General features: G+C 42.2%; 2 protein-coding genes across 7 annotated transcripts in view; one reads left to right on the top strand and one right to left on the bottom strand.

Moving 5' to 3' along the window:
- Positions 1–5,809, bottom strand: part of TRIP4 (thyroid hormone receptor interactor 4) — a 76,092-nt gene extending 70,283 nt beyond the window's left edge. For 3 of the 5 annotated variants that reach the window (XR_010336966.1, XR_002477692.2, XR_001105834.2), the window contains exon 1: positions 5,663–5,809. Coding sequence is in view for 2 of the 5 variants with exons in the window: in XM_012443015.2 (XP_012298438.2) it covers positions 5,663–5,763 (101 nt within the window). In the remaining 3 variants the exon portion in view is untranslated. The remainder of the gene's footprint in view (positions 1–5,662) is intronic. The other 2 variants (XM_012443015.2, XM_012443016.2) reach the window with 1 other exon arrangement.
- A 4,426-nt stretch (positions 5,810–10,235) lies between these two features.
- On the top strand, positions 10,236–24,364 carry PCLAF (PCNA clamp associated factor). Of its 2 annotated transcripts, XM_012443018.2 has the most exons (4): positions 10,236–10,408; positions 10,711–10,791; positions 14,343–14,505; positions 23,173–24,364. In XM_012443018.2, exons 1-4 carry the CDS (start codon positions 10,363–10,365, stop codon positions 23,216–23,218), a joined length of 336 nt encoding a protein of 111 aa, XP_012298441.1. In that variant the 5' UTR covers positions 10,236–10,362; the 3' UTR covers positions 23,219–24,364. The 2 variants fall into 2 exon arrangements, with proteins under 2 accessions (XP_012298441.1, XP_021521886.1); XM_021666211.2 differs by lacking the exon at positions 14,343–14,505.
- Positions 24,365–25,339: the final 975 nt, after the last annotated feature.

Raw genomic sequence — 25,339 nt, 5'->3', positions numbered from 1 at the left:
TAGTTTTAATTTATTTTTATTCTCTTTTTTTCCTACAATAAATACGTTTTTAAAATGTATTACATCGTAATATATGTGGGAAAAAACACTAAGAGAGAAACAGTGGTTATTTCTGGGTTGTAGTATTACGGTAATTTCGGTTTCTTCTTTTATCCTTTTCTGATTTTTTTAGTTTTCTACAGTGAATGTCTTACCATTACAGGAGAAAGAAGTGATAAAAATTACTTATAAATTAACATATAAGACACTGAAAACATTGTAGGATCTGAAGAAACTGTAATTCAAACACAATGGTATGGAATGCAAGAAAAATTATTATAATAGTGCTATATCCTTTGAATTTTACAAAGTTATGAAATTGTTCCATGACTGGTAGCATATATACTACATTATTTTCCTAGTATAGTGGTAGAATTGGAGAATCATACTCTAGAAGTGAACAAATCTGTGCCTTTGGGCCTACTTAAGAGCATCTTCTGGCTGAGTGTGCTAGCTCATGCCTGTAATCCCAACAATTTGGGAGGCTGAGATTGGAGGATCACTTGAGCCCAGGAGTTTGGGACCAGCCTGGGCAACACAGGGAGATCTTGTCTCTAGAAGAAAAATTAAAATTCGCCAGGCATGGAGGCACATGCCTGTAGTCCTAGCTACTTGGGAGGCTGAGGTGGAAGGATCCTTTGAGTCTCGGAGGTGGAGGCTGTAGAGCCATGCATGATTGTGCCACTACATTCCAGTCTGAGAGTCTGTTTCAAAAAAAAAAAAAAAAAAAATGGCCAGGTGTGGTGGCTCACGCCTGTAATCCCAGCACTTTGGGAGGGCAAGGCGGGTGGACCACCTGAGGTCAGGAGTTAGTCACCTGGCCAATATGGTGAAACCCCAGTCTCTACTAAAAATACAAAAAAACCAAACAAACAAAAAACAAAACCACACACGCACACCAAAAACAGGCATCTTCTAATTACTATGGATTATAAAAAACAATGGCTTTTCAGAAATTATACATTTTAATCACCTTGATCCCCAAACTAACCAGTCCCCATCAAAAGATCAACTGCTATCAGACTTGCAGAACTGTAAGGAATCCCAAGGGATCATTTAATTCTGGAGTTTTGTTTCTTTGTTTTTTGAGACACAGTCGGAAGAAATAAGAAAAAAAAAAGAGAGACACAGTCTCGCTCAGTCCACCAGGCTGGAGTGCACCTCCCAGGTTCAAGTGATTCTCCTATCTCAGCCTCCTAAGTAGCTGGGATTACAGGTGCACGACACCAAGCCTGGCTAATTTTTGTATTATTACTATTATTATTATTATTTTTAGTAGAGATGGGGTTTCGCTATGTTGGCCAGACTGGTCTTGAAGTCCTCACCTCAAGTGATCCGCCCACCTCAGCCTCCCAAAGTGTTGGGGTTACAGTCTGAACCACCACACTCCATTTTTTTTTTTTTTTTTTTTTTTTTTGAGACAGAGTCTCACTCTGTCACCCAGGCTGGAGTGCAGTGGCATGATCTTGGCTCATTGCAACCTCTGCCTCCCAGGTTCAAGAAATTCTCCTGCCTCAGCCTCCTGAGTAGCTGGGATTACAGGCACCTGCCACCACGCCTGGCTAATTTTTTGTATTTTTAGTGGAGACGGGTTTCACCATCTTGGCCAGGTTGGTCTTGAACTCCTGACCTCGTGATCCACTCATCTCTGCCTCCAAAAGTGTTGGGATTACAGGCATGAGCCACTGAGCCCAGCTATACATTTTTTTTGAAGTATCATAGCATAGGTAGCTTCAGTGCTTATTTTAAGTTCTGAACACTTCTTGTTTAACTTATATTTATGATTTTTAAAATGCAAGCATTTAGTCACACTTAGTCCTTCAATTTTAAAACGGAAAAGTTCTGCCGGGCACGGTGGCTCACGCCTGTAATCCCAGCACTTTGGGAGGCCGAGGCGGGTGGATCATGAGGTCAAGAGATCAAGACCATCCTGGTCAACATGGTGAAACCCCGTCTCTACTAAAAATACAAAAAAAATTAGCTGGGCACGGTGGCGCGTGCCTGTAATCCCAGCTACTCAGGAGGCTGAGGCAGGAGAATTGCCTGAACCCAGGAGGCGGAGGTTGCGGTGAGCCGAGATCGCGCCATTGCACTCCAGCCTGGGTAACAAGAGCGAAACTCCGTCTCAAAAAAAAACCAGAAAAGTTCTTATCACTCCACTTTCAAAGGTGTATGCTTAATTGAGGAAAACCTGAGTGCAAATGAGATGCTAAACTACTATCTATGAGAAGCAATTTCCTTGTTTGTTTTTTGAGATAGAGTCTCACTCTGTCACCCAGGCTGGAGTGCAATGGTACAATCTTGGCTCACTGTAACCTTGCCTCCCAGGTTCAAGTGATTCTCTTGCCTTAGCCTCCAGGGTTGCTAGAATTACAGGCTCATGCCACAATGCTGGCTAAGTTTTGTATATATATATATTTTTTTAGATGGAGTTTCACTCGTTACCCAGGCTGGAGTGCAATGGCGCAATCTCGGCTCACCGCAACCTCCACCTCCTGGGTTCAGGCAATTCTCCTGCCTCAGTCTCCTGAGTAACTGGGATTACAGGCACACGCCACCATGCCCAGCTAATTTTTTGTATTTTTTAGTAGAGACGGGGTTTCACCACGTTGACCAGGATGGTCTTGATCTCTTGACCTCATGATCCACCCGCCTCGGCCTCCCAAGGTGCTGGGATTACAGGCGTGAGCCACTGAGCCCGGCCTAGTTTTGTATTTTTAGTAGAGACCAGGTTTCATCATGTTGGTCAGGCTGATTTCGAACTCCTGACCTCAGGTGATCCACCCACCTTGGCCTCCCCAAGTGCTGGGATTACAGGCGTGAGCCACCATGTGTAGTGTGAGAATCAATTTTCTTGATACTGTGTAATCCAAACAAAATACAACTAGATTCTAGACCGAGAAGACTACATCTATCATTCTTACCCTATTTCCAATTATTGATTTATCAAAAATATCCTCAATCTTTTTTTCTTTTTTTTTTTTGAGACAGAGTCTCACTCTGTCATCCAGGATGGAGCGCAGTGGCATGGTAATGGCATGAAATCTCTGCCCTCCCCCAGGTTCAAGGGATTCTCTTGCCTCAGCCTCCTGAGTAGCTGCAACTACCTGCACACACCACCACACCCAGCTAAATTTTATATTTTTAGTAGAGTCGGGGTTTGGCCATGTTGGCCAGGCTGGTCTTGAACTCCTGACCTCATGATCCTCCCGCCTCAGCCTCCCAAAGTGCTGCGATTACAGGTGTGAGCCACCATGCCCGACCAATCTTTTTTTTTTTTTTTTTAAATACTGAGTAACTTTATAATAAATATGCAAAAATTGTGCCAGGCAGAGTGGCTCTCACATGTAATCCCAGCATTTTGGGAGGCCGCGGTGGGTGGATCATCTGAGGTCAGGAGTTTGAGACCAGCCTGGACAACATGGTGAAACCGTGTCTCTAGTAAAAATACAAAAATTAGCCAGGCATGGTGGCGCAAGTCTGTAATCCCGGCTACTCAGGAGGCTGAGGCAGGAGAATCGCTTGAATCCGGGAGGTCGAGGTTACAGTGAGCTGAGATCTCACCACTGCACTCCAGCCTGGGTGACAGAAGCCGGGCATGGTAGCTCATGCCTGTAATCCCAGCACTTTGGGAGGCCAGGGCAGACGGATCACAAGGTCAAAAGTTTGAGACCAGCCTGGCCAACATGGTGAATCCCCATCTCTACTAAAAATACAAAAAAATTAGCCAAGCGTTGTGGCAGGTACCTGTCATCCCAGCTACTCAGGAGGCTGAGGCATGAGAATCACTTAAACCCGGGAGGCGGAGGTTGCAGTGAGCTGATATTGGGCGACTGCACTCCAGGCTGGGCAACAAGGCAAAACTCCATCTCAAAAAAAAAAAAGTGAAAAATTTGAACTTATATTCGTAAAAAAGTTTTCTGTTTTATATATTGCAAAGTTTCATTATTTCATTTGATAGCATTCCACTGCTTTAAAAAATGTTTGAAAACTATTAAATAATCTGACTGCCTTCAAACAAGGGAAAAGCTAAACCATAAGATTTTGCTGTTTTTTGTTTTGTTTCCTTTTTTTTGGTAATCTAGTGTTCAAAAAAAAAAACATTCTCTATCTTGTTTATTTCTTTTATTTCTGTAGAGACAGGATCTTACTATGTTGCCCAGGCTGGAATCCAACTCCCAAGCTCAAGCGATCCTCCCACCTCCACTTCCCAAAGTGCTGGGATTACAGGGTTGAGGCATCTTGTTGGGCCTCAAAAAATCCTTTAAAATAGCCTACTTTAACTCTCTCCTTGCCAAAAGCCTATTTTCTCCCAAACTCAGAAACTCATCATACTTCCTACAAAAGCCCTAGAACTGCAATTTAGGTTTCAGCATCAAATTAAGGAACTCTTTCAGTTCTTTGATCAAGTCCCATTTTTGTAGTTTTCTCCCCTGCCTGAACACTTTGCACCTCCACTTCTGTCTATTCCTTAATTCTCAGGTGAAAGCCACCCTTTCCAGTAAACCTTTTGAGTTTTTCAAATCTTAATAAGGATTCTTTATTTTGTGCTCCAACAAGCCCCTTCACTTCCCCAACCTCAGTACTCAACGAAGGGCAACCCAACTGTCTTGTCTTTGTTACCCCCAGCACCTGTCATGTTTAACAGCAGTACAACAAATGTTCTTTAATCAGTTGAAAGCAGATATTAAATCATGTTCATCTCCATTTCATAAGAGTCATAAAACATGACAAGCTCTTCTAATACTTCCTCTTAGAGATGAAGAAACCAAGGTACAGACAGGAAAATTAAGTTGTGCTGGGTTCTAAAACAGGTAAACGCCAACAGAATATAGAACTTGAGACTCCTGAGTCAGAAGCTATTTGTACTCTACCACGCTGGTCCCACTTAAATTCTAGGTCCTACTGACACAGCTGACCCTGTTGGCCCTGCTGACACAACTCAAACTGGGCCAACTAAAATGTTCAGAGTATATCCGGGTGCGTTGGCTCACGCCTGTAATCCCAGCACTTGGGAGGTCGAGGCGGGCAGGCCGCTTAAGGTTAGGAGTTGGAGATCAGCCTGGCCAACATGGTGAAACCCCGTCTCTACTAAAAATAAATAAATAAATAAATAAAAAATAAATTAGCCGGGTGTGGTGATGCATGCCTTTAATACCAGCTACTCGAGAGGCTGAGGCAGGGGAATCGCTTGAACCCAGGAAGTGGAGGTTGCAGTGAGCCGAGATCGCGCCACTGTACTCCAGCCTGGGCGACAGAGCGAGACTCCGTTTCAAAAGTAGTAATAAATAAAAGAGTAAGGAGTTCAGAGTTAGGAAATTCAATTTGACTTGCCCCTCCTCTCCAGAATCTATAAAGAAACTGGTTCCTGGGACAGTCTTGAGGTCTTATTATTAAAGCTTTGGTGTCTTCCCAGGAAAGAAGGCAGATCCGAGGAGCCGGACACCCTATTCCAGAAACAAAACTATAAAGGTGGAGGCCAAAATTCCACGCCTACAGACTACACACTGCAACCCACTTATCACATTTCTCTCTCAACTTTTCAGTCCTCCCCGCTTCCCGGTTCGCTCAGCTAGTGCACATCCCAGAGCTCCTTCCCCGCTCAGCCCCGAGCTGTTCTCACTGCATGATCTCCTCGCTGACATCCAGGCCGAAAGTTTTCCGTAACTGCTGGGTGCACCAGTGCACCAGCGGCTCCCCGGACACCGCCCCAGCCACCGCCATCTTCCCCAGCCGGAACCAGCTCGGCTGCAAAAGCCCCACGTCCTGCACCGGACTAGTTCCCTTCGCAACATCAACCTCGCTCACGCGGGTTCCGCCAACCTGCACCGCCCCGCGCGGTCGCACCGCCTTCAGTGCAGATCTCGCCCACTCATGCACCTCCTACTTCTTCCTGCTTCCTTATCTACTTCCTTGTACCCACCCGAGTCGCTCCTTCAGTGCGTGATTCTTGCCAATCGTTAAATGTAGGTCTCGAGGAAAGCCATAGGCAATTCTGCTGAGAAGACAGTTCAAGTGCCTATGAAAACGACAATTTAGGGGGAAAACAAACCAATACCTGGAAAGCTGAGAGACCAGCTTTTTAATCGTCATGGTTATATGTAAAATAAAACAGCGCGTGGAGGATATTGTAAGCGCTGTTAAGATTTGCTCTGGTGGTGGTGTTAATTTTTAATACCCTCTGTAGTCGACTACTAGATTCACACCGCTAAAATTTCTATTTTATGTTTTGAGCAAAGTCTTTTCCAGGAAGGCAAAGACAACTCAGCAAGCTTGAGGGGAAAAAATAGTAAAACAGGAATTGGGATTTGGCTTTGAGGACTTTCCTCGTGAGTTCAAAACCAAAAATGGCCATATTTAAGGGCCGTCTGCACTTCCCTACTCCGTTAAGACAGGCTGGGGAAAACTTAGCCACACTTTTCTGGAGAGCATAATGTCCCATTCATTTTTGGCTTTTTGTTACATTTACAGGTTAAAAATTCTTCATTCCTACTAGGCTGTTTAGACTAAGTGATCACATTAAATTGGCAGTTGTTTTACCTTTTTGCTAGTGTTTTCTTTGACATAAATATTATAATTAAAATCATAAGTGTATTGGCCAGACGCAGTGGCTCATGCCTGTAATCTCAGAGCTTTGGGAGGCCGAGGCGGGAGGATCACTTGAGCCCAGGAATTCCGGACCAGCCTGGGCAACATAAGGAAAATCCCAGTTTCTACAAAAATGAAAAAAATTAGCCAGGCGTGGTGGCACATGCCTGTGGTTTCAGCTACCTGAAAGGCTGAGGTGGGAGGATCACTTGGGCCAGAGGATCACTTGGGCCAGAAGATCAAGCTTGGAGTGAGCCCTGTCGCACCACTGCACTCCAGCCTGGGCAACAGAACGAGACTTTGTTACAAAAACAAAACAAAGCAAACCTCATAAGTGTATTGATTTACATTGCATTTAGATTGTCATTGATGTCATTAATTTGGAAAGCGTATGATTTTCCATAGTTTTTTTTTTAAGAAAAAGACAAAATACTCTGTCAATGTTTACTAATTGTAGGTACAAGTTTTGTTTCTTTGTAATGTCTCCACTACATTTATTTAATAATAATTTTAAGATATCCAGGTCATTTACCTGTTTATTTATTCAGTCTCTGTATTAGGGTTCTCTAGAGAGACAGAACCAATAGGATAGATAAACAGATAGATATAGATACAGATCTATGAAGAGACTTATTAGGAAGTTGACTCAGTAAATTATGGAGACTAAGAAGTCCCATAACAGGCTGTCTGCAAGCTGGAGACTCTGGAATGCTGGTAGCTGGCTCAGTCCAAGTGGTGTAATCCTCAAGTCTCAAGGCTGGAGAGCCTGGAGTTCTGATGTCTGAGAGCAGGAGAAGAGTGTCTCAGCTCCAGAAGGGAAGAAATATTTTTTCTCACCTTTTTTCGTCTGGGTCCTCTGTCAATTGGATGGTGCCCACTTACAGTGTGAGCAGATCTACCCCACTCAGTCCACTGACTCACATGCCAGTCTCCTTTGGAAATACCCTCAAAGATACCCAGAAATAATGCTTTACAAGTTCTCTAAGTCTTTCTTTTTTTCTTTTTTTAATTTGAGACAGAGTTTCACTCTTGTTGCCCAGGCTGGAGTGCAATGGTGGGATCTCAGCTCACCGCAACCTCTGCCTCCCGGGTTCAAGCGATTTTTCTGCCTCAGTCTCTCAAGTAGCTGGGATTACGGGCATGCACCACCACGCCTGGCTAATTTTGTATTTTTAGTAGAGATGGGGATTCTCCATGTTGTCCAGGCTGGTCTCAAACTCCCGACCTCAAGTGATCCTCCCATGTTGACCTCCCAAAATGCTGGGATTACAGGCCCTCTAGGTATTTCTTAATCTGGTCAAGTTGACACCTAAAATTAATCGTAACAGTCTCCATAACTAAAACATTAAGCTTTAAGGCAGAAACTATAACTTAAGTTTTTTTTTGTATAATAGAATTTAGTATGTCATACATGTTATGATGAGTACATCCTCCACAATAACATAGGTGGCTGTGTACCATGGTCCACACCTGTAATCTCAGCATTTTAGGAGGCTGAGGTGGGAGGATTGCTTGAGCTCAGGTGTTTGAGACCAGCCTGGGCAACATTGGGAGACCCTGTCTCTACAAAAAATTTAAAAATTGGCTAGGTGTGGTGGCAAGCACCTGTGGCAACTTACTTGGCAGGTGGGTAAGGAGAAAAGATATCAGATTCTCTCTGCAGGAATCTGGAATATGAGTTCAAATTAAGAAATTCAGACCTATGTAGAAGCCACTTAAACTGAAAAGGAAATACTTGCATTTAAACATCACTGTTCTGGCTAGGTACGGTGGCTTACACCTGTAATCTCAACATTTTGGGAGGCCAAGAAGGGTGGATCACCTGAGCTCAAGAGTTGGAGACCAGCCTGGCCAACATGGTGAAACCCTATCTCTACTAAAAATACAAAACAGCCAGGCGTGCCAGCACCTGCCTGTAATCCCAGCTACTTGGGAGGCTGAAGCAGGAGAATTGCTTGAACCCGGGAGGTGGAGGTTGCAGTGAGCTGAGATCGCACCATTGCACTCCATCCAGCCTGGGCAAAGAAGCCTGAGACTCTGTCCCAAAACAAAAACAAAAAACCCACTGGGTAATGAGATGGGGCATGAGGACAAAAAACGAAGGAATACCCTGGGGCTTGTGGATTTTTCTGGTTGATTTGGCTGTAATCTTAGACTCCAGGGTTAAGACAAAACTACAGGTAATTAATTGCCAATACATTTTCTATTATTGTGTTAATTTAACTTGTTGCTTAGATTCTTTAAGTCTTTGTTATCGGATGTAGTTGTTGATTCTGTTAAAGTACTGAGTAGCCTAATTTTGTTTTAAATTCAAGCAATTCATAGGAGAGAATTAATGCTGTGATTACACTTCTAGGGTAGCCTTTCAAGTGAGTATTTAACAGAATACATCCCAAGGCAAGTTCATTTGATCCTGTTTTATGTATGGTATTTAGAGAGTGAAAATTACTCCCCAGGGGTATTGTAATTAGAAGGTAAGCATAAGGATAGAAAACAATTATGACCCTTTATTCTAGACTTATGCTCTCTATGTGCCAGGGATGTGCTCTTACTACATTTGGCAGAGTTTTTTTCTTTTCTTTTATCCCTCCCTCCCTCCCTCCCTCCTTCCCTTCCTTCCTTCCCTCCCTCCCTCCTTCCCTCCCTCCCTCTTTCTCTCTCTTTCTTTCTTTCCTTTTTTTTTTGAAGACAGGATTTCACTCTGTTGCCCAGGCTGGAATGCAGTGGGGTGATTATGGCTCACTGCAACCTCTGCCTTCCAGGCACAAGCAATCTCCCGCCTCCTGGACTCAAGCTATCCTCCCACGTCAGTCTCCCGAGTAGCTGGAATTACAAAAACAAGCCACTGCCCTCGGCTAATTTTTGTACATATTTTTTTTGTAGAGACGGGTTTCACCATGTTGGCTAGGCTGGTCTCTAACTCCTGAAATCAAGCTATCCTTCCACTTCTGCCTCCCAAAGTGCTGGGATTATAGGCATGAGTCCCTGTGCCCGGCAGATTTGGCAGATTATTTAGGAGCTCTGAGACCAATCAGTTCTCAGAAAGACGTTTTACTAGTTTCTTTATGTGTATATGTATATACAATCCACACAGTTTTTTGTTTAGTCTCACACCATCCTAAAGATATAAAAAAAAGCTTTGTAAATAAGTTTTATTAGCTTCCTTTTCTTCATTCCATAGAATTGTTTTAGTATTGATGTTGTACAAAGAGTTCATGCCTGGGGTACTAAAGGAAAGTTCTCAAGTTCTTTCTATTTTTATTTGCATCAAAAAGTCCACTTAATTTCAGGTTTCACCTCCAGGAGTCAATCATTATGGACTTAAGCCTATGGTAACATTTGAAGATAGGTTGTAATTCGCTGTCTTTGCTGGGTTTTCTTTTCTAAGCAGGCTCATTTCCCTAGTTCAGAAATTTAGCACCCCCTTATCGGGTACCCCTCGAGAGTCCTGGTACCGCCCACCTGGGGCGCCTACGAATCCTGGGCCTTTGAGTGTTGATGGACGGATCCGCGCTGCAAGAAGCCTTGCTGCTGTCACCATTGGGCATTGGCAATTGGTTCAGGGGGAACGGCGCGGAACCAATGGGAGAGGTGGCTCAGGAGAGTCCTTGGAGCGCGCGGGAAAGAGACTGATATAAACTGTGGCGGGAGATTAGCTTTCGGGTCCTTGTCCAGTGAAACATCCTCGGCTGGAAAGTTAGTTGGTTCTCTCTTCTCCTCTCATCTTGTTTGAACATGGTGCGGACTAAAGCAGACAGTGTTCCAGGCACCTACAGAAAAGGTGAGGCGATCGAGTGTAGTACTGGAGGGCGGCGGCGGCGGGGGAGGGGGGTGTCCTCCTGGCAGCCCGGCCACGGGCGACAGACGCCAGAGGTCCCCCTGGGCCCAGTTCGCCAAACTCATCCAGCTAGCCACGGAGCGGCTGCCTGGCCCCTTTACCTTCAAGAGGAAGTCGCGGGGGCAGGGTAAGGTTATCCTGCTGTTCTGGATCGCCAGGTTCTCCTCTCCAAGCTGCTGGGTCCAGGACTCGGTGTCCGAATCCTCCTGCCCCTTCTGAACGCCCTCTTTTGCCTCTCTTCACAGTGGTGGCTGCTCGAGCTCCCAGGAAGGTGCTTGGTTCTTCCACTTCTGCCACTAATTCGACATCACTTTCATCGAGGAAAGGTAAGAAGAGCCCTCCTAAAATTAGGGGATCAGGGTTGGCACCTGCAAGACCCTGACTTGCATGAATTTCTCTTTCCTGAGGTCCTCACACCGAATTTCTTCCTTGCCCTGTGATGTAATGAAAGAGTCTAGACCTTTTGGCGTGCTAGGGTAGTGGTGGTGGGGTATCATGGAAGAGAATCTCAAGCCTTAAAGTTAAGGACCGACACAATTTATCTTCAAGCCTATTTTTCTTTTTTTAGAAAGGGTCTCACTTTGTCGCTCAGGTTGGAGTGCAGTGGTGCAATCCAACTTTAGCCTCTACTTTAGGGTCTTAAGCAATCCTCCCACCTCAGCTTCCAAGTAGCTGAGACTACAGGTGCCACCACGCCGGGCTATTTTTCTTTTTTTTGTAGAGACTGGGGTCTCACTATGCTGCCTAAGCTGGTCTCAAACTCCTGGGCTCAAATGATCCTTCCACTGTGGTTATAGGCGTGAGCCACTGCACCCAGCCTATCTGTTTTTCTTTTTTGGTTTAGTTTTTTTATTTTTATTTTTTGAGACGGCGTCTCTCACTGTCGCCCAGGCTGGAGTGCAATGGCACGATCTCGGTTCACTGCAACCTCCGCCTCCTGGGTTCACATGAGTCTCCTGCATCAGCCTCCCCAGCAGCTGGGATTACAGGTACACACCACCATGTCCAGATAATTTTTTGTATTTTTTTTTTTTTTTTTTTGCGACGGAGTTTCGCTCTTGTTACCCAGGCTGGAGTGCAATGGTGTGATCTCGGCTCACTGCAACCTCCGCCTCCTGGGTTCAGGCAATTCTCCTGCCTCAGCCTCCTGAGTAGCTGGGATTACAGGCACGCGCCACCATGCCCAGCTAATTTTTTATATTTTTAGTAGAGACGCGGTTTCACCATGTTGACCAGGATGATCTCGATCTCTTGACCTCGTGATCCACCCGCCTCGGCCTCCCAAAGTGCTGGGATTACAGGCGTGAGCCACCGCGCCCGGCCAATTTTTTCTATTTTTAGTAGAGATGGGGTTTCACTGTGTTGACCAGACTGGTCTCTAACTCCTGACCTGGTGATCCGCCTGCCTCCGCCTCAGGCGTGAGCCACTGCGCCCAACCATTATTTTTCTTAATATTGACAGAGACTATTTAAACATTGTTAGAGGCTATTTAAAAGTCCCCTCACTAGATTAAGAGTTTGAACAATCGTTTACAGTGCTGAGTGCTCATTGCAATGTCTACTAAACTTTAACGAAAATGTTTGTTTGCTTGTTTTTCCTTTCTTCCTTACTCCTTTTTTTTTTTTTTTTTTTTGGAGTGTGATGTCTGTGTGTTTTCTCCAACTTTGCAGCTCCTATACTGCCTTTGGGAGAGTAGGAGTGAAACCCGGCAAGGGAAATAGCTTCACACTGCTCCTTCTGTGTGTGGAGAGGATGAGAAAATGCCCTGCCATCTGGTGCCTCATTCCTTTCAGTAGAAGTTTGGCAGACAGGGAGATTAACACTACAAGATTTAGTTAAGAATGTAAAAGGGAGCACTGTTTAGGACTTCATGAGTTTTTAAGTCAGTTCAAATTTCTCCCTGTTCGAAACATTTCATTAGAAAATATTTACTATTTCTATCTCTTTAGATAAAAGGAAATAGAAGTTGATGAATTCTTTGAGAGTAACTTATGCCCTGTACCACTAGACTAAATTTTTCTTTCTTTTCTTTTCTTTTTTCTTTCTTTCTTTTTTTTTTTTTTTGTGACAGTGTCTCTCACCCTGTCGCCCAGGCTTGAATGCAGTGGTGCAATCACAGCTTATTGTGGCTTTGACCCCAGGGCTGAAATGATCCTCCCGCCTCAGGTTCCTCCCAAGTAGCTGGGACTGCAAGCACATGCCACCACATGCCCCGCTAATTTTTGTATTTTTTTGTAGAGACGGGGTTTCACCATGTTGCCCAGGCAGGTCTCAAATTCCTGGGCTGAAGCAATCCTCCCACCTCAGCCTCCCAATATGCTGGGATTACAGGTATAAACCACCATGTCTGGCCTAACTAAATTTCATTAGAGCCACATCCCATTGTTTTGTCCACTGTTGAATCACCAGAGCCGACTGAGTAGGTCCCTACTGAACATACATTGAATAAATACATCCTTTAAGGCATTTAACAGATGTCTATTTTTAATCCCAATAATTGAATGTATGAAACTGGTAATATCCTTATTTTAAAGATAAGAAAATTTAGTCTTTGGTTATATAGCTTGATAAAGGCGACACAACTAAATCAGCGGAATTGAGTTTGAATCTCTTGCTGCTATTTGTTTTCTAGTAGTAAAAGCATTCCTGTAAGGTACCTTTGGGAAAATTGTGAACCAAAAGATCACTATCTTTTATAGGCCATTTGTACTTTTTTAAAAGTACGAGCTGGGCATGGTGGCTCACATTTGTAATCCCAGCACTTTGGGAGGCCAAGGCAGGAGGGTTGCCTGAGCCCCAGAGTTTGAGACCAGCCTGGGGAATATGGCAAAACTTCATTGCTATTTTCATAAGTATAAATAAATAAATAACTACAAACATTGTAACTTTCAGAGTCTGTATGGAAACAACTTTTGTAAGCTTTCTTTAACAACTAGAGTTGTTAAAGCAAATGTTTTAGCTTAAAGCAAAAGATATGTAGTAACTCAATAATTTGCTCCTGGCCATTACTTTATAAAGAGACAAGAATTTTCCATCAATTTCTCCTTATATTACTGTTCAAAAATAACCAGGAATTGGCCGGAAACGGTGGCTCATGCTCGTAATCCCAGCACTTTTGGAGGCCAAGGCGGGCGGATCACGAAGTCAGGAGTTTGAGACCAGCCTGGCCAACATAGTGAAACCCCATTTCTACTAAAACTACAAACATCAGCTGAGTGTGGTGGCGGGCACCTATAATCCCAGCTACCCACGAGGCTGAGGCAGAATTGCTTGAACGCAGGTGAGCTGAGTGCAGTAAGCTGAGATCATGTCACTGCACTCCAGCCTGGGTGACAGAGCTAGACTCCATCTCAAAAAACAAACAAAAACAAACAAAATAAAACATAACAAAAGCCAGGAATTGGATTTCTGTTATGAACTGAAAAGGAGCCAAGTGCTTTGAAAAATGGAATCTACTTTTGTAGAGACTTTCACATTGCTTCTTATATGTGCTTTAACTAAATGACCTTAGTAAGTAAAATGTTGGCACTTTATACTGTATTGTGCTATCTTATATTAGGAAAAAGTGTGTCAAGCTTTAATATGTCAGTACATACGAGAATATTTGAATAGTTCTACTTGTGGACAAAATGTAAAAATATTTTCAATTGTAAAAATTCTGTTACTGCTGTTTTTGCTAAGATAACATCAAACTGAGTTTAATTGTTTGAATGCAGCTTTTGTGTCACATTTTCTAATTCTTTAAAAGTTGTATATCTTAAATAAAGATTATTTAATACCTTTGAGAATTTGATGTTAAAGAAGGAATTAAGTTGTTTAAGGAATGGCCATTGTATTCTTAGTTCTTATCTAGTTCCATCTGTTTATATTTTACAGCTGAAAATAAATATGCAGGAGGGAATCCCGTTTGTGTGCGCCCAACTCCCAAGTGGCAGAAAGGAATTGGAGAATTCTTTAGGATGTCCTCTAAAGATTCTGAAAAAGAGAATTGTATTCCTGAAGAAGCAGGAAGCAGTGGCTTAGGAAAAGCAAAGAAAAAGTAAGTTTTTATATTCTAGAATATAAAGACAATATTTATCTCACGCCTGTAATCCCAGCACTTTGGGAAGCCAACATGGGGGAATCACTTGAGGCCAGGAGTTCAAGACCAGCCTGGCCAATGTGGTGAAACCCTGTCTCTACTTAAAATACAAAATTAGCTGGGCACAGTAGTGCACAACCGTGGTCTCAGCTACTCAGGAGGCTGAGACAAAAGAATTACTTGGTGCAGTAAACCACCATGCACACATATACCAATGTAACCAACCTGCATGTTCTGCACATGTATCCCATTTTTTTAGAAGAAAAAAATTAAAAAAGAATAATTTCCATGAAAAGAAAGCAAAAAAACCAAAAAGAATCACTTGAACCCGGGAGGCAGAGGTTGCAGTCAGCTGAGATTGAGCCACTGCACTGCAGCCTGGGGGACAGAGTGAGACTCCACCTCAAAAAAAAAATTAATAATTAAAATTAAGCCGGGCGCTGTGGCTCACGCCTGTAATCCCAGCACTTTGGGAGGCTGAGGCGGGTGGATCACAAGGTCAAGAGATCGAGACCATCCTGGTCAACATGGTGAAACCCCGTCTCTACTAAAAATACAAAAATTAGCTGGGCATAGTGGCGCGTGCCTGTAATCCCAGCTACTCGGGAGGCTGAGGCAGGAGAATTGCCTGAACCCAGGAGGCGGAGGTTGCGGTGAGCCGAGATCGCGCCATTGCGCTCCAGCCTGGGTAACAAGAGCGAAACTCCGTCTCAAAAAAAAAAAAAAAAAAAAAAATTAAAATTAATAAAGAAAATATTTGTCTTGTTGAAAATAAAGGACAAATAAGATATTGAGTTGTTTCTCTTCAAGCTGATAAGAAAATGCAAAAAAAATTTTTTTAAACTTCTACTAATTTCTTATTATAACTCACTCCAAAATTCTTTTTTTTTTTCTAAGATGGAGTCGATCTGTTGCCCAGGCTGGAGTGTAGTGGCATGATCTTGGCTCACTGCAACCTCCGCCTCCTGGGTTCAAGCAATTCTCCTGCCTTAGCCTCCTGAGTAGCTGGGATTACAGGCATGTGCCACTACCCCCAGCTAATTTTGTATTTTTAGTAACGACAGGGTTTCACCATGTTGACCAGGCTGGTCTCAAACTCTTGACCTTGTGATCACCCACCTCGGCTTCCCAAAGTGTTAGGATTACAGCATGACCGTGCCCAGCCACCAAATTTCAAACATTAGTAAAAAGTATTATTTTTACTCATTCCAATCTCTCAAAGAGGATCAGTTCCCATTCACATAAGTGATAACGTCATTATCTTAGTGTATTGAAGCTTTAATTTTTACTGTCTTTTTCTTTTAGTCTTTTCTTACAGGGCAATTTCCATGTTGGTTTATCTAGCTTGAATTCCATTAATCCTGCCCTTTAAAAAACTACCAGTTCAACTTCCACAAGAAATATATAACCAGGCCAGATGCAGTGGCTCATTCCTGTAATCCTAGCACTTTGGGAGGCTACAGTGGGAGAATCGCTGGAGTTGAGGAGTTCCAGACCAGCCTGGGCAACATGAAACCCTGTCTCCACCAAGAGGATGGTGACAACGCCTATAATCCCAGCCACTCGGGAGACTGAGGTGGGAGAATCTCGCTTGAGCCTGGGAGGCAAAGGTTGCAGTGAGCAGAGATTGAGCCACTGCACTGTAGCATAGGTGGCAGAGTGTCTCAAAAATAAAAATAAAAAATATGACCAATGTGGAAAAGTTGGAAAATATAGAAATCCCTACCACCTAGAAACAACCAAGACTAAGACCATGGTGTATGGTCTTTACAACTTCTCTAGAAGTATATAAAAATAGTAAAAAACAAAAAGTTGGGATAAAACACACACAGAGCTCGGTGTACAAACTTAAAAAAAAAAGTTTCCACGTTTCATCCATTTTATTTCAGGAATATCTCATTCCTTTTTTTCTTTCTTATCTTTTATTTTCTTTCTTTTTTTTTTTGAGACGGAGTTTTGCTCTTGTTACCCAGGCTGGAGTGCAATGTCGCGATCTCGGCTCACCGCAACCTCTGCCTCCTGGGTTCAAGCAATTCTGTCTCAGCCTCCTGAGTAGCTGGGACTACCGGCATGCGCCACCATGCCCAGCTAATTTTTGTATTTTTTAGTAGAGACGGGGTTTCACCTCGTTGACCAGGATGGTCTCGATCTCTTGACCTCGTGATCCACCCGCCTTGGCCTCCCAAAGTGCTGGGATTATAGGCGTAAACCACCGTGCCCGGCCCCTCTTTCTTTCTTTATTCTTTTTTGTTTTTTATATGGGAGGATCTTACTCTGTCACCCAGGCTGTAATGCAGTGGCCCAATCTTGGCTCACTGCAACCTTTACCTCCTGGGTTCAAATGATTCTCCCACCTGAGCCTCCGGAGTAGCTGGGATTACAGGCACGTGCCATGGTGCCCAGCTAATTTTTTGTATTTTTGGTAGAGACAAGGTTTCGCCATGTTGCCTAGGCTAGTTTCGAACTCCTGAGCTCAAGTAATTCGCTTGCTTTGGCCTCCCACTGTGCTGGTATTACAGGCATAAGCTGCCGCACTCTGCCAGTGAGCAAACTTAAGAATCTAATTAAATCATACCTTTTAAACTTTTAATAACAGGAAAATGCTCACAATAAATGAATTTTGTACCCAAAATTCTGGGTACAAAAGTACAATCTTTACTATGTAAATACATGTATATATACTATATGAAAATATATCAAATATCAACAATGCTTATCTCTGGGTAAAAACCTATTCTCATACTCTGTGCTACCAACTTTTAACAACAAACATGCATCACTTTTAAGAATCAAGAAAAATTCCTGGCTGGACGCAGTCTGTAATCCCAGCTCTTTGGGAGGCCAAGGTGGACGGATCACCTGAGGTCAGGAGTTCAAGACAAGCCTGACCAACATGATGAAACCCCATCTCTACTGAAAATACAAAAATTAGCTGGCTCTGGTGGCGTGCACCTGTAATCCCAGCTACCCAGGAGGCTGAAGCAGAAGGATCACTGGAACCTGGGAGGCAGAGGCTGCAGTGAGCTGAGATTATGCCACTGCACTCCAGCCTGGGCAACAGAGCAAGACTCTCTCAAAAAAGGAAAGAAAAAGAAAAAAGAAAATTTCCTGAAAGTCATATGGGACAGAAAAAAATCATGCCACTTGGGAAGAAAAGATTCAAAACCTGCCTTTTTATAGATTTGTAAGTAATAAGGTCCAGGCTTTCTAAACAACTTTTAAATGTTTTGTTTCAAAACAAAGTATTTTCCTGGATGTAGGAGGAAAGGGAGTGATGTTACTGTCATTATGATGTCCCTTGAATATAAGACCTACTTGCTACCTCCCCTGCATCAGCCAGGAGCCACCCATCCTCCAGCACGGTGAGCAGCAAGCTGGACACATGACACAGTGACCCACGTGGATAAGGGGATGGTGGTCATGCTGAGTCTTGGGTTGCTGCTCCATTTGTTCGTTTAACCAGCATGGTGGAAGTTATTGCAGCTGAGACCACAAAGCCCTCCCACAGTGCCCTACAGCCTATAGCCAGTCTCCTTATGGTCTTGTTTGCCCTTCTGCATCTCTACCATTAAGAGACAGGTCAAGAAATAGCTACAGTTCTCCAGCTCATAGTCTAAAACCCAATTCGAATGGTGCCTGGAAGTTCAGTATGGCAAGGAAAACACCAGGTCTTCATCAAATCTACTAATTTCACTCCTTATTTTATTAACAGAGAAACGCTTGAGAGTTTCAAACTGGACTGGTTTAAAGAGCATTTGAAGGATTTGACTAGATGATAAATGCCAATATTAAATCTGTTGGAGTTTCATATATAAGACAGAGTAGAAAGATAACATCAAAAATTAGTTAATGAGTTCATTAAATGTGGCTTAAGAAATATGGACACTTATAAAACCATCACATCTCATGAAAAGAAAAAAGAAAAAAAAAAGAAATACGGACACTTAAAACTCCTATCCTGAAAAAATACCCACTTTTTTTTTTTTTTTTTTTTTAAAGATGGGGGTTTCACCATGATGGCCAGGCTGGTCTTGAACTCCTGACCTCAGGTGATCCACCCACCTCGGCCTCCCAAAGTGCTAGGATTACAGGTGTGAGCCACCGCGCCTGGCCAAAATACCCACTTTTTTGATAATAATAATTTCACCTTCGTCTAGAGAAAAAGGATGAGCTATGGAATGGAGACTCAGTATTCATTTTAGTTTGTTAAATCTACAAGGTTGTAAAATGATTAGGTAATATAGAAAGCTTCCATGATTCTATTTATTATATATGTGCATTGGAAGAAACTATCAGATGTTACTGTAAATATTCTATGTATTGTTTCAGCCATCCTAATTTAATGCTGATATGCTCTAGATTTACATTGCTAAGCTTTTACTCTTCTTTTGGGCACTTAACCCTTTAGGGCTTTGGATTTGCCATTGCATTTTACTTTCTATGTGGTAATTGAAATGTGCCAGAGCAATGATAGACTGGAATCTACTCCAAATCCAAGCATGACTAATTCTTGCATATATACTTAAAAGTGAAATAGTAGGCATTTCCTATCACCCATTCCAATTCAACAAGAATGCCAGATTTATTTAGTTACTGTACTTACCTTGATTCCAAATATTAGAAGTGCATTGACTTCAACTAATCTTAAAATACTGCCTTTTTTATATTAGTATATATCGAATAATTTTCACAACTTAAAAATTGATTTTTTTTTTATACAGGAGGTAGATTAAAAAATTGATCTCTTTTGAAGGCATATTTGATTAAGCTTGAAATTAAAAGGTGACTTTGTACATGTTGAATAATTTTTACAACTTAAAAATTGATCTTTTTTTAATGCAGGAGGTAGGTTAAAAAACTTGATCTGAGCCAGGGGCATTGGCTCATGCCTGTAATCCTGGCACTTTGGGAGGCTGAGGTAGGCAGATCACTTTGAGGCCAGGAGTTCGAGACCACCCTGGGCAACATGGTGAAACTCTGTCTCTACTAAAAATACTAAAATTAGCTGGGTGTGGTGGCACACACTTGTAATCCCAGCTACTCAGGAAGTTGAGGCATGAGAATCACTTGAACCTGGGAGGTGGAGGTTGATGTAAGCCAAGATTGCGCCCGTGCACTCTAGCCTGGGTAACAGAGCAAGACTCTGTCTCAAAAAAAATTGATCTGTTTTAAAGGCATGTTTGATTAATCTTGAAATTAAAAGGTGAGCCAGGCACAGTGGTTCATGACTGTAATCCTAGCACTTTGGGAGGCCAAGGCAGGCGGATCACCTGAGGTCAGGAGTTCAATACCAGCCTGGCCAACATGGTGAAAACCCATCTCTACTAAAAATACAAAAATTAGCTGGGCGTGGTTGCGTGTACCTGTAATCCCAGCTAATTGGCAGGCTGAGGCAGGAGAATCACTTGAACTCAAGGGGTTGTAATGAGCCGAGATCCCACCACTGCACTCTAGCTTGGGCAACAGAGTGAGATTTCATCTCAACAACAACAAAAACAAAAAATGATATAAGCAAAATAACAAATCTGGTTCTATATTTGCAAAGTAAAGACCAGAAATTTGTCTGCATTAAATTCTCAATGCTTTTGTGCTCTTTTTGTAAATACTTAAAAAAAAAAAACTTTATGAGTCTGATTGGCTACATTTGGGACACTTTCTATATTAGTCAATATTTTTAGATAGAGCCTGGGCCTAACTGTAAGTGGACATAATTCTGATAAGTAAAACTTTTACAACTGCCTTGATATGTAGAAGCCTTTTTGAAATAGACACTCCAGGCTGGGCGCAGTGACTTATGCCTGTAATCTCAGCACTTTGGCAGGCCAAGGCGGGTGGATCACCTGAGGTCAGGAGTTCGAGACCAGCCTGGCCAACATGGCAAAACCTTGTCTCTACTAAGAATAAAAAAAGTTAGCCAGGCGTAGTGGTGGGCACCTGTTATCCCAGCTACTCCAGAGGCTGAGGCAGGAGAATCGCTTGAAGCTGGGAGGCAGAGGTTGCAGTGAGCCCAGATTGTGCCATTGCACTCTAGCCTGGGCAACAGAGCAAGAATCCATCTCCAAAAAAAAAGAAAGAAAGAAATAGACATGACGTCTCACACCAGTAATCCCAGCACTTTGGGAGGCTGAAGGGTGAGGATTGCTTGAACCCAGGAGGTTGAGACTAGCTTGGGCAACATATGAGACCATGTCTCTATCAAAAAAAAATTAGCTGTCCATGGTGGTGTATACCTGTAGTCTTGACTACTCTGAAGGCTAAGATGGGAGGATCGCTTGAGCCCAGGCATTTGAGGCTGCAGTGAGCTATTATTGTGCCACTGAACTCCAGCCTGGGTGACAGAGCCAGACTGTGTTTCTATTTAAAAAAAAAAAAAAAAAAAAAGGACACTCCATGAAATCTTTGGTTCACATGGTCACACACTGATGCTTAGTTGTTCCTGTATCCCATATGGCCATAGTAGCTTTAATAAGTCTTAAGCCGATATTTGCCATCTTTAGAAACTTAAATGAGAACAAGAAGATCTATCAGATCTTGACCTATGGTATGCATGACTGAACAGTCCCTTTTGCTTATTTGTACACTCTGTATCTGTTACATCTATTTTGGATTGTATGTTGTGTTTTGAATGCATTTGCATTGGAAACAAACTAGATAAAAACAAATGGCTGAAAGAGTAATTAAAACAAAGTAATTGACATATGAAAGCATATAAAATATTAACAATTATTCATTACAAAAATTAGCCAGGTATGGTGGCACACGCCTGTGATCTTAGCTACTGAGAAGGCTGAGGCAGGAGAACCGTTTGAACCCGGGAGGCAGAGGTTGCAGTGAGCCAAGATGGCACCACTGCACTCCAGCCTGGCAAGAGAGTGAGACTCTATCTCACACACACACACACACACACACACACACACACACAAGTGTCATGAATACAAAATGACTCTTTTGGGGGGATAATGTAAATTATTTTTCAAAAGCTACAATTATTCTATGCTAACAAACAATTTTGGGGCTTTCCCTTTTTCTTTTTCTTTTTTTTTTGACGCAGAGTCTTGCTCTGTTTCCCAGGCTGGAATACAGTGGCACGATCTATCATGACTCACTGCCATTTTGACCTACTGGGCTCAATGATCCTTCTACCTCAGCCTCCTGAGTAGCTGGAACACCATGACCAGCTAATTTTTTTTTTGAGACAGGATCTCTGTTGCCTAGGCTGGAATATAATGGTGCGGTCTCAGCTCATTACAACCTCTGCCTCCCAGGCTCAAGTGATTCTCCTGCCTCCCAAGTAGCTGGGATTACAGGTACACACCACTACCACTTGGCTAATTTTTGTATTTTTAGTAGAGATGGGATTTTTTTTTTCATTTTTTTAATTTTTGTTTTTTGTTTGTTTTTTCTTTCAACAACTCTGGGCATGGATAGGGATGGGATTTCACAATGTTGGCTAGGCTGGTCTCAAACTCCTGACCTCAAATGTTCCATCCAGCTTGGCCTCCCAAAGTGCTGGGATGACAGGCGTGAGCCACTGACTCTAGCCTGATTTTTAATTTTTTTATAGAGATGGGGGTGTCACAATGTTGCCCAAGTTGGTCTCCAACTCTTAGGCTCAAGTAATCCTCCTGCCTCATCCTCCCAAAGTGCTGGAATTACAGGTGTAAGCCACTGTGCCTTGCCAATTTTCGAGTTTTTCCTAATTAGTTAATGTAATCATATGGTTCAGAAGAGTTACATATAGTCAAATGACAACTTGCTATATGTTTTCTCTGCTAAAGTGGATTGGTTAATTTTTTTTTTTTTGAGATGGAGTTTCCCTCTTGTTACCCAGGCTGGAGTGCAGTGGCTCAATCTTGGCTCACTGCAACCTCTGCTTCCCGGGTTTAAGCAATTCTCCTGCCTCAGCCTCCCAAATAGCTCTGACTACAGGTGCACACCACCAAGCCCAGCTAATTTTTGTATTATTATTTTTTAAGTAGTGACAGGGTTTCACTATGTTGTCCAGGATGGTCTTGATCTCTTGACCTCGTGATCTGCCCACCTCAGCCTCTCCAAGTGCTGGGATTACAGGCGTGAGCCACTGTGTCTGGTCTGGATTGGTTAATTTTTGTTTTTTACTTTTTGTTATCACAAAGTCCTTGCTGAAGGATTATATTGTTTATCAATCCATTTAATAACATGCTGAAAGAATATACTATATAAATGAATTAATTACCTTTTTAACAAAAATGACAACATAGTCTAAAGGAGAAATACTGATTCTGCAAATTAATAGGCAAATTGTTAAAAATTTTATTGCATTGGCCGGGCGCGGTGGCTCACGCCTGTAATCCTAGCACTTTGGGAGGCCGAGGTGGGTGGATCACCTGAGGTCAGGAGTTCAAGACCAGCCTGGCCATCATGGTGAAACCCCATCTTAAAAAAAAGAAAAAAGAAAAAAAAATTTGTTGCATTAATACTTGAAATTTGTGTTTGTTAATTGGTGAAGTTTAATTTTCTTTCATTTCTAGTCATTTGACCAGATCTACTGCACTGTTAATGTTCCTGATTTATATAGGTTTGTAACTATTTTTTTCCAACAGTTGATACTTGGATGGCTATTGATATTCTCTCTTCTTTTCACAGAGCATGTCCTTTGCAACCTGATCACACAGATGGTGAAAAAGAATAGAACTTTCTCATTCATCTTTGAATAACATCTCCTTGTTTACTCTGGTATTCAAGAATGTAAATTTACATAAATGTGTTTGCTCCAATTAGCTTTGTTGAACAGGCATTTAATTTAAAAATTTAGGTTTAAATTTAGATTTTCAAAAGTAGTTATGAAATTGGAAAATTTGTAAGACTAATTATGGTAGCTTAGTATTCAATATAATGCATTATTTGGTTTCTTTTACCAAATTAAGTGTCTTGTTGCTAAAATCAAATCATTGCATTGTGTTCTGATTACAAGTATGCTATATTTGAGATTTGCTTAGATTGTTGTACCGCTGCCATTTTTATTGGTATTTGATTATTGGAATGATGCCATATTGTGACTCCTTCTATTTGCTTTAAAAAGCAGAGTTAGATTTTTGCATATTAAAAAAAATTCAGTATTAATTAAACATTTACTTACTCTACCCTTTTTTTGGCAAGGAGGACAAAGATGCAATGTTGAAAAACCTTGGATGGATATCTTCTCTTTAAAAAAATTTAAAGACTATTTGGTCTTGAGGATTTAAACGGTTGATAACGCCTCTACAACAACAATAACAAAAAAGATAAAATACTAGGATAGAATCATGGTGGGCAGAGTGGCTTCTTAGGAGGCTGAGGAGGGAGGTCTGCTTGAGTCCAGGAGTTGTAGACCAGCCCAGGCAACATAGTGAAACCCTGAATCTAAACAAAAGGAAAAATATGTATATGAACAATAATAATAAATTAGCCCAGCATGGTGGCACACACAGTGGAACCAGATTCCATCTCTTAAAAAAAAGAAAATTTCCTAGGATATGCATTTGATTCGTGATCATAACGTATAATTTTAAAGTTGGAAGTCATGTTATAGCGACAGAAAAAAAAAATTAAAAAAAAGAAAGATGGAAATCAATATAATATGAAAGGTAAATCATGCCATAAATCCATAGGCATGTCAAAAGTCCTCAGAACTACTATGACATTTTTCAACATAACCAGAGGTATAATTGAAGAAGTGGGTATAATATTCCTCATCACACTTTTTCCAGTAGCCTGTTGTCAAAATTAATCATGTTTTAGTAGGCATATTTTTCTGAAATGTTTGTAATAAATGCATACTTATTTTTATAATACACTATCCATTTGTGTTCTTCCTAAAGTTACATCCTATTTAATTCCTTCCCAATACAAATCAGTGCATTGACCTGATTTTAACACCTTCCAGACTAGGCGCAGTGGCTCACACCTGTAATCTCAGCACTTTGGGAGGCCAAGGTGGGCATATCACGAGGTGAGGAGTTTAAGACCAAGCCTGGCCAACATGGCAAAACCCCCTCTCCACTAAAAATACAAAAATTAGCCAGGCATGGTGGCACGCACCTGTAATTCTAGCTACTCAGGAGGCTGAGGCAGGAGAATCGCCTGAACCTGGGAGGCAGAGGTTGCAGTGAGCTGAGATTGTGCCATTGCCATTGCACTCCAGCCTGGGTCCTGGGTGACGAGAGCAAGACTCCCTCAAAAAACAAGCAAACAAACAAAAAACAAAAACCAAAAAGAAAACTACCTTCCAAACTGTTTGAGTGCTGATGATTGTAAATTATATTTTGTGCTTTGTCTTTTAGAAGTGGACATTATTAAACAGAATGTTACTGAATTCGGAGCTGAGTTTTTAAAATCCCAAGTACTTATTTGGTAATCATGTTTATTTTTAAGGAGTAGTTTAAATAAAGTCTACTAAAGGCCGGGCGCGGTGGCTCAAGCCTGTAATCCCAGCACTTTGGGAGGCCGAGGCGGGTGGATCACGAGGTCAAGAGATCGAGACCATCCTGGTCAACATGGTGAAACCCCGTCTCTACTAATACAAAAAATTAGCTGGGCGTGGTGGCGCGTGCCTGTAATCCCAGCTACTCAGGAGGCTGAGGCAGGAGAATTGCCTGAACCCAGGAGGCGGAGGTTGCGGTGAGCCGAGATCGCGCCATTGCACTCCAGCCTGGGTATCAAGAGCGAAACTCCGTCTCAAAAAAATAAATAAATAAATAAATAAATAAATAAAGTCTACTAAAGTCAAGTTATAGTGGGTCTGATACTTAATTTACTATTTGTCTTTTTTCTT

The sequence above is a fragment of the Aotus nancymaae genome, unplaced genomic scaffold (genome assembly GCF_030222135.1).
Source record: "Aotus nancymaae isolate 86718 unplaced genomic scaffold, 86718_ANA_hifiasm-v0.15.2.pri h1tg000041l, whole genome shotgun sequence".
NCBI lineage: Eukaryota > Metazoa > Chordata > Mammalia > Primates > Aotidae > Aotus > Aotus nancymaae.
The sequence above is the reverse complement of the archived record's forward strand: the minus strand, read 5'-3'. Positions and strand labels throughout refer to the sequence as shown.

Bases quoted from the DNA above. Each gene is read 5' to 3' on its own strand.
- PCLAF (XM_012443018.2), top strand. From the start codon at position 10,363: ATGGTGCGGACTAAAGCAGACAGTGTTCCAGGCACCTACAGAAAAG. The intron at 10,409-10,710 runs GTGAGGCGATCG...CTCTCTTCACAG, and splicing joins TCCAGGCACCTACAGAAAAG to TGGTGGCTGCTCGAGCTCCC. The intron at 10,792-14,342 runs GTAAGAAGAGCC...TATATTTTACAG, and splicing joins ATCACTTTCATCGAGGAAAG to CTGAAAATAAATATGCAGGA.